This window comes from Nomascus leucogenys, chromosome 7b (assembly GCF_006542625.1).
Source record: "Nomascus leucogenys isolate Asia chromosome 7b, Asia_NLE_v1, whole genome shotgun sequence".
Classification (NCBI taxonomy): Eukaryota; Metazoa; Chordata; class Mammalia; order Primates; family Hylobatidae; genus Nomascus; species Nomascus leucogenys.
In genome coordinates, this window is record NC_044387.1 from 10,849,988 (window position 1) to 10,868,740 (window position 18,753).

General features: G+C 55.5%; 1 protein-coding gene across 6 annotated transcripts in view; it reads right to left on the reverse strand.

Moving 5' to 3' along the window:
• Positions 1-18,753, reverse strand: part of CACNA1I (calcium voltage-gated channel subunit alpha1 I) — a 132,766-nt gene that overhangs the window by 37,201 nt on the left and 76,812 nt on the right. For all 6 annotated transcript variants that reach the window (XM_030815509.1, XM_030815507.1, XM_030815508.1 and 3 more), the window contains 5 exons: positions 18,104-18,263; positions 11,637-11,952; positions 9,926-10,018; positions 6,009-6,321; positions 2,923-3,350 (listed from right to left, as the gene is read on the reverse strand). In XM_030815509.1, coding sequence (XP_030671369.1) covers positions 2,923-3,350; positions 6,009-6,321; positions 9,926-10,018; positions 11,637-11,952; positions 18,104-18,263 — 1,310 coding nt within the window. The remainder of the gene's footprint in view (positions 1-2,922; positions 3,351-6,008; positions 6,322-9,925; positions 10,019-11,636; positions 11,953-18,103; positions 18,264-18,753) is intronic.

The window sequence follows — 18,753 nt, forward strand, 5'->3', positions numbered from 1 at the left end:
CAATCACCAATCACTGCAGCCTCAAATTCCTGGGTTCAAGCAAACCTCCCACCTCAGCCTCCCGAGTAGCTGGGACTACAGACATGCACCACCACACTTGGTTAATTTGTTTATTTTTTGCAGAGACGGGGTCCCACTCTGTTGCCCAGGCTGGTCTTGAACTGCTGGGCTCAAGTGAACCTCTTGCCACAGCCTCCCAAAGTGCTGGGATTAAGGCATGAGCCACCAAGCCCAGCCAGAACCAGGATTGAAACCCAAACGTTGTGTGTTCTATTTGCTCTCTGAGCAGTGGCCTTCCAAGGGTACGAGAGGGGCGAGGTAAGAATACCTGACTTGAGGGTGGCTGGACTCACTGGCACCATGCCGGCACAGAGCCTGGCCTGCAGTAGGTGCTCAGTAAATGGTGGCCTGTCCCTGTGAGGGAAAGACATCTGCTTAGCAGATGAGGAAATCAGGTGGGCCCTGTGACCAGGCAGGAGACGCACAGTGGGAACAGCCTCTCTCATCTCTCAGCCTGGTCAGGGAGCCACGTGAAGCCTGCTGCTCCCAGAAGAGGCTCCACCTGGCTGGGCACGGTGGCTCATGCCTGTAATCCCAGCATTTTGAGAGGCTGAGGCAGGCAGATCACCTGAGGTCAGGAGTTCAAGACCAGCCTGGCCAACATGGCGAAACCCTGTCTCTACTAAAAATTGGCTGGGAGTGGTGGCACACACGTGGAGAATTGCTTGAACCCAGGAGGCAGAGGTTGCAGTGAGCCCAGATCACACCAATGCACTCCAGCCTGGACGACAGAGTGAGACTCCATCTCGAAAAAGAAAAAAAGGGCTCCACCAGATTCGAGGTTGGAAAGCTTGCTCAGACAGATGTGACAGAAGGAGGGAGAGGCAGACCCTGAGGAGGCTTGGGCAGGGACCGTGGCCTGGCCTGATGCTGGACCTGCCCTGGCCGTGGTGTTGACGTGGATGGGGTGGGTGAAAAGGCAGGCACCAGCTGCACCCTGGCAAAAAGCCCTCTGCAAACAGCCCTGATGTGTAACCTCTGCCAATTTCCATGGTGTAAATACTCCCTCCACGGCCAATTTCAAGCTCCCAACTTTTTCATCACTGGCTTGCAAAATTCCTGAGTGTTTGGAAATTGGCCCTCACCAGCTGGCTCCGGCAAGCCCCTGGCAAGGATAGTGCCTGGGCTCGAGTGTAGCAGGGCTGTGCAGGCCGCCTCGATGCTGCCCCACTTGGAGACCGGAGCGAGCCCCACAGCACTCATTCCCTGTGGGGCTTTCTGCAGGAATGCTGCTCCCCTGCAGGCAGTGACCAGAGGCTGGACTCTAAGCAAGGGGGTCCTGGGGGCCCTGTCTCACAAGCTTTCCCCCTGCAGAGAGCCCTCCCGCTAGCCCTCCCCAGAGACCTTTTTAATTAAGCTGGAATGGCTGGCAAACCAGCAGCCCTGAACAGAGTGTCACGGCAGCCCCGGGGGCCCCATTTAAGTAAATTGAATGGAGCCTGTGCTTGGTGAGCTAACGAAGAGGGAGGTGCGTGTGCGACCCCATGGGGTGCGGCCTGCAGGGCCTCCGCAGAAGGAGGGCCGCAGGGAAGCAAAGAGAATGTTGAAATCCCAAGCCCTCCTGGGGCATCAGTCTTGCCACAGAAAGAAGTGGGTTCAAACCTGGCCCCCAGCTGGCGGCGGGACCTCGGGCCAGTGACTTCCTCCCTGTTGGGCCTCAGGGTCACCAGCTGCTAGCTGGGAACCTTCGCAGAGCTGGGGAGTGGGTTCAGGGAGCCGCCCCATCCAGGGGCTGGTGGACGGCAGGAGCTGGAAAATGGTGTTTTTCCAAATGGGGCAGGACCGGGCCTGCCACCCAGGCTGTCGCCCCCGGGTGGGGCCTGTGGACTGAGGCATCCTTGCTAACCCCACTGCCCCTGCCTGCCGTGTCCCCACAGAGGCCCTGCTCTCCTCACACACACATCCTCCCCCAGCTCCCACCACCTCCCAGAACCTGTCCCCTCCCCTATGTACTATCCCCCTGGGGCCCGCCAGCCCTGTGATGGCCCAGGGGCCTGGAGCACACTGTGCAGCTCAGCGCCCACTCCTCCTGTCCTCCCTGCTCCCAGGCCACAGGAGGGACATGCAGAGAGGACACACAGGACAACCATGGGGCCACTAGCCCTCAGCGCCAAGGGGCTGTATGGGGTGGAGTCACTGGATGGGACAGGACACCCTGGCCTGGTGTAGGGACGTTGTGGCAGAGACAAGGAGCCTTGAGGGTCATGGAAAGGTCTGGATTTTGTCCTGAGGGCAATGAGGAGCAACAGAAGTTTTGAGGCAGGGAAGAGCCCAACCAGACTGGCCCTCTGGAAAAATCACCCCAGCTGTTTGGGGGAGAATGGACAGAAGGGCCCGGGTGGCCGTGCTTGGTGGCACCTCCCTGTAGTCCCAGCTACTTGGGAGGCTGAAGAGGGCGGATTGCTTGATCGTGCCACTGCACTCCAGCCTGAGCAGCAGAGCAAGACTCTGACTCTCTTTGTGTTTTAAATTTTTTTTTTTTAAAGAAGAACACAGAAGGGCTCAGGTGGAGAGGTGAATAGAAGTCAGATTTGCAGGGACTGGCAGGGGATGCGCTGTGGTTGCCTTGGTGTCCAGGCTGAGCAGCTTAGGAGGAAAAGAGCCCCACAGAGGCCCAGTCCTAGCCAGCTTCACTCGTTCACTTATCATTCATTCAGCAGACACCCGAGCCCTTCCCTCCTCTGAGCTTGGCCCTGGCTGGGCAGTAAGGTCACATGGATGAACTGGACCCAGCTCAGCCCGGCACTTCTAGGGGGACAGACACACAAACCAAGGCAGATGGATGGGGCTGCCCAGGCCTGGGCAGGGTCCTGCGGCCCTCACACCTCCCCCGCGGGCCCAGCCCGGCTGCGCTGCACTGGCCTGCTCGTGGTGCTCGATGCCCATGCTGACGGTGTTGACCAGGATGGCCATCATGATGCCCCGGTTGAAGTACTTGCTGTCCACGATGCCGCGCAGCTTGGCTCGCGTCTCCCGCCACACATCCCCGCACAGCCAGACCGCCCCATCCGCCTGCTCCTCCTCCTCCTCCTCCTCCTTCCCCAGTTCCGAGGAGGCTCTGTCCTCGCTGCTCCGGGCCTCGTCCCCGTCCGCCTCGTCCTCGCCACCAGTGGAGCTCCCGGAGCCCGAGCCCTCCTGGCCCGAATCGGTGCTGCCCAGGCCCGAGGGCCGCCGGCCAGCCTCATGCTGGCAGCAAGGGCAGCTGGCGGGATCGGAGGCCAGCATGGCGGGGATGGGCTGCACCAGGGTGTGGGCCGTCACATCCAAGGGGCTATGTTGCGGGCACAGCTCTGAAAAGCAAACGGGAGGGATGTAGAGTCGTTGCCCACACCAGGCCCAATCCACCCTGGGACACATCCCCGAGTGCGCTTGGCTCCCAGGGCCACAGGTCTGCCTGGAACCAGCCGACTCAGCCTGGAAGAGTGGGGCGGGGCAGGGCGGGGCGGGGCGGGGGGGGGGGGGGGTGCCTGGGGAAGCGGCTGCAGCTCTCTGAGCTTTGTCTGCCCCTGTTGTAGATGTTGGGGCAGGAACACCCACCATGCAGGCTGCAGGAGGATTCTCTCCCTTAAGGCACGTGATGGGCCCAGCACGGTGCAGGGCGTGCATCCATGCTGATGGGCCATCCCTCCTGGCCTAGGCCCTGGGTCAGCATGGAACAGACCCAGAGCCCCAGTCATGCAGCTTGGGAACTAGATGTGATTCTGAGTCAGGCCAATGTGGGGGCGCCCCCGTCAGAGGAGGCCACGGTGGCCTTGGTGTTCTCAAGTCTCCTGCCTGTACAGCAGGTGGGGAGCGGGGAAGGGGTGAGGTTTGTTTCCCAGGGAGGGGAGGAGGCATGGAGCCCTGGGGCAGGGACAGACCCTCACTCCAGAAGCCCCTGGGACTTCCCTCCACACCAGGGGTGGAGGTGGGGACAGTGGGCAGGAAGGGCCGCTGGGAAGAGGGAACTTCATCCCTTTGCTGCCCTGGAATCACAGGAGATGCCTGGGCTGGCCCTGGACTGAGTTCTGTGATCTGTGAACCATCTCAAAGAGGTGTCGGAGAGGCCTCTCTCTGCCTGTTTTAATGTCTTCTTTGTGTTTTCCTATATATTCCTAGAATAAACACATTTTGCTTGTGTAAGCCAAAAAAGTAACATGAAAGGGAAAGAAAAGCCTGTCATGGCTGCCCTTCATTTCCACACTTGCCTCCAGATGCCTCCCAAGCCCTGAATAAGCACCCCTGGCTCATTCCCACCTCTGGAGCCGGGGCGGGCAGCCAGGAACCCAGGGGTCAGTCCCATCTCACCCGGAGGACACACCCAAAGCCCTTCCCAGTGCCGGCTCACTGCTCCCACCTGGACATGGGGCGGCAGCCAGCTCTTGTTTCCCAGGGCAGAGAGGAGGCCCAGGGGCAAGGGGGCAAGAGGGCAAGGGTGCCAGGAGAGGGGGCTGGGCGGCCACAGGAAGCCCACTGGAGTGAACACTTCTCCCCCGCGTCCTCCAGCAACACCAGTGCCAGCCTTGCCCGGCCCCAGCTCCTGTGTCCGCGTGCCGGGCCTGCCCACGGGCCACCTGGGGCCTCCTCCAAGCCCACGCCTGGATGGCTGGCACCCGAGGACGGGTGGGCGGCAGCTCTGAGCGCGCATTCTTCTGCTTGCCTCCCAAGAATCGATTCCCAGACTGCGAGAGCTGAAAGGACGGAGCTTTCCAGAGCAGGGCCTGGGGTGGCTGACTCCCGCCGCTGACGGCCACATGCTGGGGTCCCCTGTCCTCACTTTACAGGCAGGAGACAGGCCTGCAGAGGGTCGCGGCTGCTGAAGCGCAGTCCCCATGCCTGCTGACTTCCTTCTCGGCACCAACTGGGAGAAGTGGTACTGGGGCTGGGGGCAGGGCCCACCTCCTGTGGCCCTGGCTTGCCTCTTCCCGAGAGAGTGATCATTTCCAGGGGAGGCAGGCCCCTGCAAAGTCTGGCAATGCCGGCTTCCGAGGTGTCTCCCTTCAACTCCCTGACCCTTAATCTTCCCATCTGAAAAGTGGAGATAATATTACTATCTTCTCCCGTCTCAGGACCGTTTCCTGGAACAGATGAGGCAACCAACAGGGCAGCCCCTTCCAAGCCTAAAAGCATAACCTCGGCCGGGTGCAGTGGCTCACGCCTGTAATCCCAGCACTTTGGGAGGCCAAGGCGGGAGGATCACGTGAGCCCAGGAATTTGAGACCAGCCTGAGTGAGCAACATAGGGAGACCCGTCTTTACAAAAATAAAAATTAAAAAATTAGCCAGGCATGGTGGTGCAAGCCTGTAGTCCCAGCTACTCCGAAGGCTGAGGCAGGAGGATGGCTTAAGCCTAGGAGTTCAAGGTTGCAGTAAGCTGTGTTTGTGTCACTGTACTCCCTGGGTGACCCTCTCTCAACAACAACAAAAAACAAAAGCGTAACTCTCACAGCCCCACGGCAAGCACAGAGCACAGGGTAGCATGAGTCCCCAATATGCCACAGCTTTGAGGGGCAGGCCCACAGCCCCTTTGTGCCAGGTACCCAGGGTCATTGCTCGGGTGTGCTGGAAAGCAGGGGACAGCAGCAGGAACCCAGAGAAGGGAGTGATGTGGGCTGCAGTGGGGGAAGAATTTTAGCTTTCCAAGACTGAGGAGAGACACTTGTTCATTCCTCTCAAGTGTGGCTCCCAGGGCAGAGCTGCTATCTCCACACACACACACAGGGATTGAATTCCTCCAGGGCAAAGGCTGAGTTCCCCCAGCCCCAGGCCCAGCCCAGCACAGGCTCTGACAGGTGCCAGGAGAGGGCAGGCAGAGGTGGGGACAGAGCTCCCTGGGGGCTGTGAAGGAAACACTTGAGCATGAAGTGAAGACCTGGAATTCAGAGGCTGCTGGGCCTGCTGGACGTGCTGGAAAGGAGCGACACTTGGCATGCAGTGCCTGAGTGCCGCGTCGGACGCAGGGCCACTTACTGTAGTGCCGGGGCTCCTTGGCGTGGGGCCCAGGTTTGGCGGGGGCCGGGGCCTCCGGGCCCAGGGCCTGGCGCCGGCTCTGCAGGGCCTGGTAGAGGCCCAGGGCACGGCGCTTGGCCTTGCGCAGGATGTGGCAGACATACTGGAAGATCTCCTCATAGCAGTCGCCGGGCTCGGCGTAGCTGGCCACCGTGCTGGAGGACAGGTAGCGCTGCCGCTGCTCCAGCATCAGCCGGTGCTCCCGTTGCTTGGTCTCCGAGAACTGGGTCGCTATGACAACGAGGCACAGGTTGATCATGAAGAAGGAGCCCACCTGTGACCAACGGGAGGAGAGGACAGGGACAGGGACAGGGATGGAGGGGACAGAAGGGTGAGAGAAGCAGAGTCATGGGGTGGGGACAGCAGGGAGACACGGGGAGAGGGAGGCAGAGAGAGATGGGGAGATGGAGATGGAGATGGAGATGGCGGTACAGAGGCAGAAATGAAGCAAGGAGGAGGGGCAGGGACCAACCGGAGACAGAGGCCAGAGCAAGGGCAGGTAGAAAGAGACAGTGAGGTACAGAGACGCGATGACAAAGAGAGACGGGCTCAGAAAGGACAGACACAAGGAAGGGGAGATGCAGGGGACGAGTGGAGACAGGGAAAGAGAAGGGCAGGGGAGGTGGAGGGGCCCAGAGAGACACAGGCACAGACACAGATGGGGACAGGAAAAAATCGCTGAGGCCTCGCTCCAGGAGAAGGCGACGGCCCAGGCAGCTCCCTGAGCCCGACTGGGATCTGCTTCAAAGCCCAGCTCCCCTCAGGCCCCTAGGCCCTGGCCTGGCCCCCGTCCGCCTGGGACATCTGCACTGAGCCCAGAGAGGGAGGCCACAGCCCATCTTGGGCTTCCCAGGCCCTGAGTCCTTGCCCAGCCCTGCCTTCTCTCTGACCAGAATCTGGCCTCAGCTGGGACTCCAGATGAGAAACGAGAAGCTGCCTCGGGGTTTTCACGTGGCTTGATTTGTGCTTGCATGAAACGAAGGGGGAGAGGCTGCCCCAGTTGGCACTGGGGATCCCATCTCCTTGTGGCCCGATGGCTCCAGGAGTGGGGCTCCTCTCCAGTTTCCAGGCTTTCAGGGCGCAGCCCCCTCCCCAGCATTTGCTGAGCCTGGAAGTGAACTTGGCTGCCAGCCAGCCTGAGCAAATAGCTTTCATCCCCCTCGGAGGTGCCCGCCAGGAGGTTCCCCCCGGCTGCAGCCTCATCAGTGATGATTGAGGAGCTAGGGTCTGGGAGGGTTGCTGGCCCAGAGGACTCTGGGAAAATCCCCTGCCTCTCGGGTAAGAAGATGACATCCCATCCTTGTCTCAGTCACCTCATCCACAAGCACTTCCTGGGGAGCCGCCCTGCACCAGGCCTGTGTGAGAGTCACAGAAAGAGAGGGCTGGGCCCTGCCCTCTGGGACCACACACTTGTCAGGCTCCTACCTGCCCCTGAGTCTGCAGCTGCTGCCCTGGGCGACCCAGGTGGGCCTCCATCCCCTCCTGGCCTCCACTTCCCCATCTGTAAAATAGGAGGCTCAAACCTGATGAGCCAAGAACTTTTTTAGTCAGAAGGAAGCCAGGTGCGGTGGCTCATGCCTGTAATCCCAGCACTTTGGGAGGCCGAAGTGGGTGGATCACTTGAAGTCAGGAGTTCGAGACCAGTCTGGCCAACATCATGAAATCCCATCTCTACTAAAAATACAAAAATTAGCCAGGCATGGTGGTGCATGCCTGTAATCCCAGCTACTCAGGAAGCTGAGGTAGGAGAATCACTTGAACCGGGAAGGCAGAGGTTGCAGTGAGCCGAGATTAGGCCATTGCACTCCAGGCTGGGCTACAAGAGCAAGAATCGGTCTTAACTTGAGTCCAGGAGTTTGAGACCAGCCTGGAAAACATAGCAAGACCCTGTCTCAAAAAAAAAATTTAAACATTAGCCAGGCATGGTGGTGCATGCCTATAGTTCCAGCTACTCAGGAAGCTGAGGGGGGTCAATTGCTTGAGCCCAGGAGATCAAGGCTGCAGTGAGGTAGGACTGCACCACAGCACTCCAGCCTGGGCGACAGAGCCAGACCTTGTCTCTAAAATTAAAAAAAAAGGAAAGAAGAAAATTTAAAGAAGGAGCACTAGGGCCTGGGCTTGAAGGCCAAGGACTCCTCACCTTTCTGGGGTTCAGGGTCCTCACAGGAGGTGACCCTGCAGGTGACATAGCAGCGCATTTGTCCTGACTTTGCTCTCTTGACCCTTCCCACTGTCTGGAAAAACTCAGCCCTTTCAGCCTCTCGCCAGCACTCATCGTCCTGTGACAGGGCCACCTGAGACCCAATAGTGGCACCAATAATAGTAGCAGGGCACATGTACTGAGCACTCACTGTGTGCCAAGGACATGCAGGCTTCAGGCTCTGTCTCACCTAACCCTCCTGAGAGCCCAGGGGCAAGGTGCTATCCCTGTCCCCCATTTCACAATGAGCTTGGGGAGCATCGTGTTTTACCCCATCTGCACCCTTAGCCACCCTTAACTCCACAGCAAGAGCAGATGCAGCATCCTCCAGCCCCTCCTGGGAACTGGAGACTCCTCTTGCAACCCCAGTGGCTTGTGGCTCCCACACTGCAGGATCCTGACCAGCTTCAGGGGCTCTGTGAGCCACCCCTGCCCGAGGCTGTTTCCCTGCTGACCTCCCTGAGTCTTTAAGGCTCAATTCTGGCATCGCCTCCTCCAGGAAGCCTCCCACCTCCCCATCCCTCTCCAGGCTGGATCGGGAGCCTTCTCTGGGCTCCCTTCTATCATGGCGCCTAAGATGCTGTATGGTCACTGACTGCTGTCAGTCCATCTTCCCCACGAGACCGTGAGCTTCTCGAGGACAGGGGGTGGGCCTTACTCACTGCTCTGTTCCTAGCACTTGGCTCAGGGCCTGGTACAGTGTGGGTTTCCTGAATGTTCTGGTGAATGAATATGCAAGGCCATGGATGGCAATGCTGAATAAAATCTGACCCCTCTCCTTTTATCTGGGGCATCTCCTATAGGTCCAAGGCCCCGGCCTCCCCAAGAAAGCACTGGAGCTTAGACAACAGCAGGTGTCTCAGGTCACCTGCTGGTCTGTCCTGGGGCCCAAGGTCAAGGTCCTGCCAGCCCAGGATGGGGCACTGCCCTGGACGGCCAAGTGTGCCCTCTCCCACCACCAGGAAGCCAGAGAACCCAACCTCGCAGCAGCAGGGATTCAGCAGCGACTCCTGGGAGTGAATCACCTTGACATTTTGGGGACTGTGCTGTGCTGAAGCCGCAGTCAGGCATGACGAGGAGGATGAGCTCACTCTGGGGAGACCGTATGGGGGTGCAGGCAAGGGGGGCTGGCCAGGAAGAGGCGGGTGAGCCCACCTCCATCTCCAGGTTACCCCAACAAGGCAGGGCTGCCCAAGAGATGGGAGTCCCTCTGAGAATTCCAGGGAGCTCCACCGGGTCACTATCAGGCGACCTCCCTCCAAACCCTGCTCAGCCTCCGGGCATCTTGTCTTCCCCGTCCAGGAAAACAGGAATGAGCTGGAGCTCTTCTGAAGCTTCCAGTCTGAGGCTGCTCCTTGGGCTCAGTTCATGCAAAGAATGTAGCCCAGAGATACGAGGCAGAGAAACAGGAGCAGAGCATCGGTGGGGAAGTAAGTGCCCAGACATGAGAAACGACAGCAATCGAAGGTGTTGGATGCTCCCAACAGCCACCCCTGATGAGCCCCTTCAATCACCTGCTGCCTGGCGGTGATGAGAAATAGCCCCCCGCCCCGCTCCCTCATCCCGGCTCTCCTGGCTCTGAGGGGCTCCCTGGGGACTCCCAAAGACCCTCCCTCCTCGGGTCCCCTGGTCCGTGGGTTCTGAGTGCACCTAGGAGCCCAGGCTCCCTGACACTTACTATGATAAGCAGGATGAAGTAGATGAAGTTGTAGAAGGAGTGAGCATCCATCACGTAGTACATGATCTCCACCCAGCCTTCCAGAGTGATCACCTGCAGTGGGCAGAGGAGAGAGAGCCGAGAGGCCTGGCCCATCAGAAAGCCCGTAGCCCGGGCAGTGCCCCAGACAGAGGCTCCACTGTGTGCCAGAACGCATCACACATGCTGCCTTGAGTCCGTCTCACAGGAGCTAGACAAGGCACATCACATTATACAGGTGAGGAAACCGAGGCTCAGCGAGGGGAAGGCACTTGCCCACTGTCACACAGACAGGAAGGGGTGGAGCCAGGAAGGGGTGGAGCCAGGACTTGAACCTTGGTCCTCCAGTCTACCACAACAGCTGGAGGGATGGAAAAGCAGGGAGCCTGCCCCCGCTCCAGCTTATCAGTTGGGCCACCCACCCTCTTTGAGTCTCAGCCGCTTCTTCTGTATGTGAGGAGCCCACCTGGCAGAGCTGGGGTGCAGCACGGTGGAGCCTGGGAGTGCACACTGCAATGAGGCTGGTGTGACTTTGTCACCCCCAACCCCACCCCGACTCCTTCCCAGACTGGGGGATGGAACAGCCTTGAGAAAGACAAGGGTCCTGTTGGCTTCTGGCAAATGCACAGAGTGGACCCCCTGAGCAGCCACCCACCCTCCTGGGCAGAGGGTTCCAAAACACAGCTGTTGCTGCCACCTCACACCCTGCAGCTCTGAACAAATGATCCTGATGCTCCCCAGGGTAAAGTGCCCAGGGAAGCAGAGGGCAGCGCAGGGCAGCGCAGGGCAGCGGAGGCAGTGGAGTTCAGCCCTCCTGCTGCCCCCTCACGGACTTCTCAGCTCCCCCTCTGTCTGCTCCTGCCCCTTCTTCTTTCTGAGGACAGCAGAAAGGTAACCTCTACCCAGCACTCTCTGTACACAGGGCTGGCTGCCCTGAGTGTGCCATCTGCTTTATTCTTAACAATGACCCAAGGTGAGGGAGGCTGTTATTACCCCATTTTAAAGATGAGAAAACTGAGGCACAGAGAGGCCAAGCAATACTGGCCAAGGTCCACTGCCCTAGTTCTTTCCCTACACATATCCCAGCCCGTCCTCTGCAGAGTATAGGCTGACAGTCAGTGGAGTGGGGCCATGCAACAAGCCCTTTGCACACCATGAGGCTAGTGCTGCTTTGTGAATGTGTGTGCATTATGTGCACTGGGTGACAAGGCGAGACACATTTCTTACTGACTCCAGATGAGCTACTTGGCATTTCCTGCACCAGAATTTTGCTCAGGCTGTCCCCACCAGGAATGTCCTCCTACCCCATGAGCCTGGCCTTGGTCAGCCAGTCCCTCCAACAGAGCTTGAATCCTGCCTCTCCTTTCTGAACAGCCCTCCCTGCTGGGATCCATATGGCCCAAGGCAACCTGGGGCTCTGCAAAGAGCTCAGGCTTTGGGGTCACCCAGAGCTGGGTTAAGAGCCTATTTTTGCCATTTAATAGTCACATCATCTGTGGTCAATTAGCTTGCTTCCTTTCTTTGAACCTCGGGTTCTCTGTCTATAAAATGGGCATGATAATGCCTATTCTGCCAGCAAGCCGGGCAGGTTTCAGTGAGATGGTGGCTGGCAAATGCCTAGCACAGAGCCCTGGCCACCAGGCAGAGCTGCCCACTCTAGGACCAGGCTGGCCCCAGACCTGAGTGGCCTCACCTGGAAGATGACAATCCAAGCATAACCGATGTTGTCAAAGTTGATGGCACCCTTGTGGGGGTTGGCGCTGCCCGTGCGGCACACATTGTAGTAACGGTTCCAGTTGACACAGAGGCCGCTGGCATTGAGGTCCTGGCGCCCCGCCCCAAAGTCGTAGACGTCGTCCTTGGACAGGCAGCACTCACGGCCCTGCTCCTTGAGCGGGGGGATCTCGTGGCAGCCCATTATCCCATTGTCCCCCGACAGGGAGCAGATGAAGGGCATCTCATCGTCCTCCTCCGGCTGGTAGTATGGGGGCAAGGCCACATCCCCTTGTCTGTCCACAGGCGAAGGTGGGTAAAACAGGGAAAGGGGAGGGGTCACTGTCAGGAGGCTCAGGAAGGGAGAGGCCATGCAGCATAGCAGGATGGCCCAAAAAGCCTTGTCACTGCCTCCAGGCCTTGGCACATGCTGTTCCCCTGCCTTGGTCACCCTTCCCCACCTCTGTTATGGCCATGAAAACCCCCACTGGCCCACTGTGGTCTCCTTCTCTGGGGAGCCTCACTGTGCCTTGCACACATCTTCATTATGGCTCTTGGGGGAGATGCCCCCAACTCCCCTGGGAGGCTGGACATCTCAGCATCGCCAGGCCATACACACTGTTGGGTTCACACAGACAGAGCAGGTGCTCGATAAACAAGCACTGGCTTTTGTCGATCCAGCAGATGAGGGGTAGATCCTCCATCTGCTCCACCCACTTCCATCTAAGTGATCCTGGGCTGATCACTTCCTCTCTCTAGACTTTGTTTCTTTTTTTTCTTTTTTAGACCGAGTCTCACTCTGTCACCCAGGCTGGAGTGCAGTGGCGAGATCTTGGCTCACTGCAACCTCCACCTCCCGGGTTCAAGCAATTCTTCTGTCTCAGCCTCCTGAGTAGATGGGACTATAGGTGCACACCACCATACCTGGCTAATTTTTGTATTTTTAGTAGAGATGGGATTTCAGCATATTGGTCAGCCTGTTCTCAAACTCCTGACCTCAGGTGATCCACCCACCTCAGCCTCCCAAAGTGCTGGGATTACAGGTGTGAGCCACTGAGCCAGGCTGCCCCTCTCTGGACTTTGATTTCCTCATCTATAAAACAGACAACAATCCCTACTCTGACCACCCAGAAGGGTTAATCTATGCTTCACTGCAATCCCAATCAAAAATCCCAACGTTTTGACCTGTGGAGCCTGCCCAGATGGTTCTAGGATTTATTTGGATGGGAAAATAGTCAAGACAAGTTTTAAAAAGGAGAGAGATAAACGGAAACCAGATCTATAAAAGAGCAAAATACTCTACAACTATGATTGTTAATACAGTTTAGCACTGTGACAGGAACAGAAAGGTTAATGGAATGACATAGAGCACAAAGACAAACCCATGTACAAAGGAGAACTTAGTATATCACAGAGATGGCTTTTCAGACCTGCAGAGAAAGGAGGGGCCCATCAGTAAGTCGTGTTAGGATAGTTGCTATCTATTTGGGAAATAATAGTTAGATCCCAACCTCACACCATACACAAAAATAAACTTTTTGAAAGACCTGGTATCCAAAAATAGACATATAAATTATCTCATTTTTAATTGTTATACTGATTGCACATTAAAAATAATATTTGGATATATTAGATTAAGTAAGATATATTATAAAACTAAAAATAGTAAACTTCCAGTGGATTAAAAAGCATAAATGCAATGAACATCACCACAAAAACATTATAAGAAAATATGGAATATTTTTTGTTAACTCAGCATAGGTATAACCTTCCTGGGTAAGGCACAAAATCCAAGTTTTGTAAAGGAGAAGTTCGACCAGATTGACTACATACTAATGTAAAATTTCACTGAGACAAAATATACGAAGTAAAAAGACAAGCAACAAATTGGGATAAAGCAGAGGTAGGCAAACTTTTTGTGTAATGGCCTGTATTAGCAGATATTTTTCTGCAGAGCACATGGCCTCTGTCCCAATGACTCAACTTTGCCATTGTAATCTGCAAACAGTTATAGGAAATAAACAAGTGAGGATAGCTGTTTCAATAAAACTTTATTTACCAAAACAGGCCATAGTTTGCTGTTGCATGGGATGAAGTATTCGCAACATACAAAGGAGATAAAAGGTAACTATCTAAAGCAGGGGTCCCCAACCCCCGGGGCCACACAGCAGGAGGTGAGTGTCCAGCGAGGGAGCATTACTGCCTGAGCTCCACCTTCTGTCAGATCAGTGGTAGCATTAGATTCTCACAGGAGCACAAACCCTATTGTGAACTTCACACTCAAAGGATCTAGGTTGTGCACTCCTTATGAGAATCTACTGCCTGATGATCTGAGGTGGAACAGTTTCATCCCAAAATCATCCCCCCGCTCTGGTCCATGGAAAAATTACCTTCCACGAAACTGGTCCCTGGTGCCAAAAAGGTTGGGACCACTGATCTAAAGCACATGAAAATCTCCCGTAACTCAATAAGGAAAAGGAAAAATTACCCACTAGGGGGAGAAAAAAGGACAAAAGATAAGAACAGAAAAATTCACAGAAGAAACAAAAAATGGCCAATATGTAGGAAGAAACACTCACCAATGGAACAAAATAACTAAATGCAAACAAAAAATAGAGATCATTTTACACCTACCCAAATGGCAAACATTTCAGGGTTGGTAATATTCAGCATGGGAAAGAATGAGTGTAAACAGACACTCACATACACTGTTGTGGGAGTATACATTGGTACAACCTTCTTAGAGGGCAATTTGGAACATCCATCAATAATCAAAATGTACACATCCAACCCAAATACATATGGTCACCTGAGTCTCATACAGGCACCCCTGCAATCCAGTGGAGAAAGGATAGACTTTTCCACCACTGGTCCTGGGACAACTGACTATCCACTAAAAATAAATCAATAAATCTTGACCCCAACTGAGGCCAGGCGCAGTGGTTCACACCTGGAATCCCAGCATTTTGGGAGGCCGAGGTGGGTGGATCACTTGAGGTCAGGAGTTCGAGACCAGCTTGGCCAACATGGCAAAACCCCATCTCTACTAACAATACAAAAATTAGCCATTTAATAGCATGGTGGCATGCGTCTGTAATCCCAACTACTCAGGAGGCCGAGGCAGGAGAATCACTTGAACCAGGGAGGCAGAGGTGGCAGTGAGCTGAGATCATGCCACTGCACTCCAGCCTAGGCGATAGAGTGAGATTTCATCTAAAAAAAAAAAAAAAAAAAAATCTTGACTCCAACTACAAACCATACACAAAACTAGAGATGGACCCCAGACCTACATGTAAAGGATTTTTTTAAAAAAGAAAGTTTCTAAAAGAAAGCACTGGAAGATATTTTCACAACCTTTAGAAAAGATTTCTTAAACAGGACACAAAAAACAATGCTAAAAAAATGATTGATAAACTGGACTTCATTACAACTAAGAGATTCATTCATCAAAAGACACCGTTAAGAGAGCAAAATGTAATTCCTTCTTTTTCATGTCTGTGAGTATTCCGTTGAGTGAGTACACTGCCACTTATTTATTCATTCTGCCGATGGTTTGGGGTTGTTTCTGGTTTTTTGGCTCTTATGACTCATAAATATTCTTGTACACATCTTTGGTTGTATATAAGCCATCCCTTTTCTGGGTAAATACCCAGGAGTGCTGCCAAGTGACAGAGCCAGGATTTGACCCTGAATGCCAGGCTGGGGCTCCGATTTCTAACCCACACACCACACCGCAGCAGTGGGGCTGCCTCGATCAGGAATACCCTCCCCACCCACTCCCTGTCCCCCCCCGTCTGCCTGGAGACATTTTTCTTGAATCTTTTAGGTTCAGCTCAAGGTCACATCCTCTGAGAAGCAAGAAGTCGCACTGGTCCTCTGTGAAGCTAGAAGCCCCGTTGGTCCCCACTCTGGCTGGTCTTGTACCCCCTCTGGGCTTCCAGGCCCCACTCTGCCAAGCCCAGGGCACCCTGAGGCCTAATTTTCAACACATGCAGTTCCCCAGTCAGACAGTACAGAGGGCAGTGGCCAAGATAAAGGGTCTCTGCATCCCCAGGGCCCAGCATAGGCCCATCCCCTGGAAGGGGTCGGTGAGTGTTTGTGGAATGACAGTGTCCTGACACCCACACAGCCAGGAAGAAGCTGGACGCTTGCTGGAAGCCTTGCTGTTGGCCCTGGGTGAGTCCCTTCCCATCTAGGCCTCAGTTCCCATCTGCATAGTGGCAGGTTGGGCTGAGGCTTTCGGTGGCCCCATCTCCCACCTGTGCGTGTTACGCCCCAGGAAGGGCCCTTCTCTGCCCTGACTACTGAGCTCTGTCTGTCTCACAGGGCCGACTGTGCCAGGAGCTAGAGGCTTCCAGGCAACAGCCCGGCTGGGGAGAGCCCAAAAAGAGGACTTTGAGGAATTCCCCTGCCCAAGACCCTGCCTGGTTCCCCACCATCCTAGCTAGGATCTTCTCAAATTCCAGCTTTCTGATCACCCAGAAGAGATCTTGCTGCCTCTTTGTGAACCCTGGTTACCAACTTCTCTGCTCCCTGCCCTAAGCAAGCCTTGTGAGTTAAGCCTCCCTTATTTCTACAGGAGTCACAGGCCTGGGATGACCCTGGCCTTGCTCTCCACCAGACGTGCGTGAACTTTGCTCATCTCCTTTTTCACGCAACACCGACCATCCCCCAGCCCAATAGGGCATGTGAGTTTATAACACCCACCCTAAGAGAATGAAGCCAAGAGCTCAGAGGGAGGCGTGGCAATCACCCAGCATCTTCCCTTAGGGCGTTCTTTCTCCAGTGACATTTCCTTATATTTATTATTCCTTTCCTGGGGTGGGGATGGGGGTGGACCAGATAAGGTTCCTCTTTAACACGGCCCAAGCACATCCACGGCATCCTCCCTCCAACTCCCCTATTGCAGCCAAGACAGGGCTGGGGCCATCTCATGAGGCCTGGGGATGACCACAGAGGAGGAGACATCAGGGACTGGGACGCAGAATCTCCAACACTCCAGGCCTAGGAAGAACTGGTCCTCGCTCCCAGCCTGCCTCTGCGTGGTAAATGCACTCACTCATCCACTCTCTCACTCATTCCTGCAACAATTAGTTGGGAGCACCTGTGGCAAGCCCTGCTCTAGGCCCGGGGAAGAGTCAAGCCCCAGGTGCCCCTGCTGTAGTAGAGAACTCACATTCCAGGGGCCTCCAGAGACCTCGGATGAACCGACAGGAGATGATTTCAGAGAGATGAGTCAAGAAGAAAACCCAGCAGGCTGTGTGATGGCGAGCTTGGGGCTGGGGTGGTGAGGGAGGGCGAGGGAAGGCCTCTAGGAGGAGGCGTCGGGTGGGCTGAGCCCGCAAAATAAGAAGGGGTTGGCCACAGAAGGATCCAGGGAAAGAGCCCTGGGGGACAGAGGGACGGAGCTCACACTACCCTGACCCTGACTCCGAAGCAGCTGCTTCTCCCCAGCCCCACTGCCCCGGGCCCTGCCTCAGGACCTGCCTCTTCTGGGGGTGGGCACAAGTGTAGACCCCCTTCCTGAACCCCTCCTTGGGGCCCTTACCCACCAAGGTGCCCCTGCTGTGGTCTACCCAGGTACCCTACTGTTCCCCCACAGCGATGGGTGGATGGGCCAGTTCCTACCCAACTTTCAACCTCCAGCTCTGCTACCCTCTCTCCAACCAGACAGGCCGAGACGGAGAAACTAGCCCTCACCTGTACAGTGTCCCCACGTCCTCACGCCTCCTACAGTCACCTTGGTCCATGATTGACAGACTGAGAGGCACTCACTAGAGGTGTTTGAGATCGGCTTCCAGCCCTGCGCCTCTCAAGGGCAGGGACCCCCTCTCCTGCCACGTCCTGAGCCCTGAGCACAGGCTCAGCAAAGGGGAGTGAAAAAATGGATGAAAATGCTCTCCTATTTCTGACTCCCTGGGGCCTGGCACTTAGTCGGTGCACACCATGCATATCTGAAATGAATGCATATTCACGTCCAAACACATACGCGTAGGTACATGTGTGTGCACACTTATCCCCCAGCACTACGGAAGCATGGGTTGTATAGGTGTCCAATTTTTCAGACAACTAAGCCCAGCTCCTCCAAGATCCAGAGCTTGATTTGTGTGTCAATAATCCTCTCTCGGAGGAACGTCTCGCCCCCTGCTTTCATACACAAGCGGCCAAATGGGAGCTCACCCTTCCTGGATGACTCAGCCACCAAGGGGAATGAATGTGCTGTGGGCGGAGAGCCAAGCTCTGCGCCTGCTCTTCAGGTTTTCTGTCTTCTTTTTCCTCCTGGGCATCACTTCTGCTTGTGTCTTAACTTCCCTTTCCCCTCCTACCTGACCTTTCTTTTTTTGCTGCTTCTACCCCATTGGTCCTGATTCCCAATGACCCAGAAGGTTAAAACTGTGTCTTAGTAAGAGTCCCCGGAGCTGCATGGGTGGCAGGGACTGAACTCACATGGTGAAGTTCTCCTCCAGGAAGCAACGGTTACGCAGCAGGCCCGCCCAGAGCTGCACGCCTATGATGCCAAAGATGAAGAAGACAAAGAAGCAGAGCAGCAGGACATTCCCCAGCATGGGCAGCGTGTCCAGGAGTAGATTCACCAGGATCCGCATACCTGGGAGGGGAAAAGGTGGAGGGATGGTCAGACAGGGAGCAGAGGTCTCAGAGAGGAAAGAGTGAGAGCAAGGTTAGAGAAACAGGGAGGGGGAGGGGGATGCATTCTCAGGGGCTCCTTGCTGTTCCCATCCTGTTCAGTGGCTGCGAGATACACCCTCTCCTTTGTATCTGCCCCTCCACCCAAAAAGCCATGGAAATGGCTCTGGGCCCCGCTCCACTTACACTAGATTGTGAATTAACAAGCAAGCATTTATGCAGCACCTTTTATGTACCAAGTGCTCTTCTGTGTACTTGCACAAATGTGATCTTCAGTCTTCATGACAACGCTGTGAGGTTGGTACTATTATTTCTATTTTATAGAGAAGGCAACTGGAGACTCGAAGAACTGGAACTGCTTGCCCTAGGTCACACAGCTCAGAAGCAGCAGGGTCTAGATTTAGACCAGGTGTCTTGACACAAAACCTAGCTGTCTTTTCACAACCCCCTTG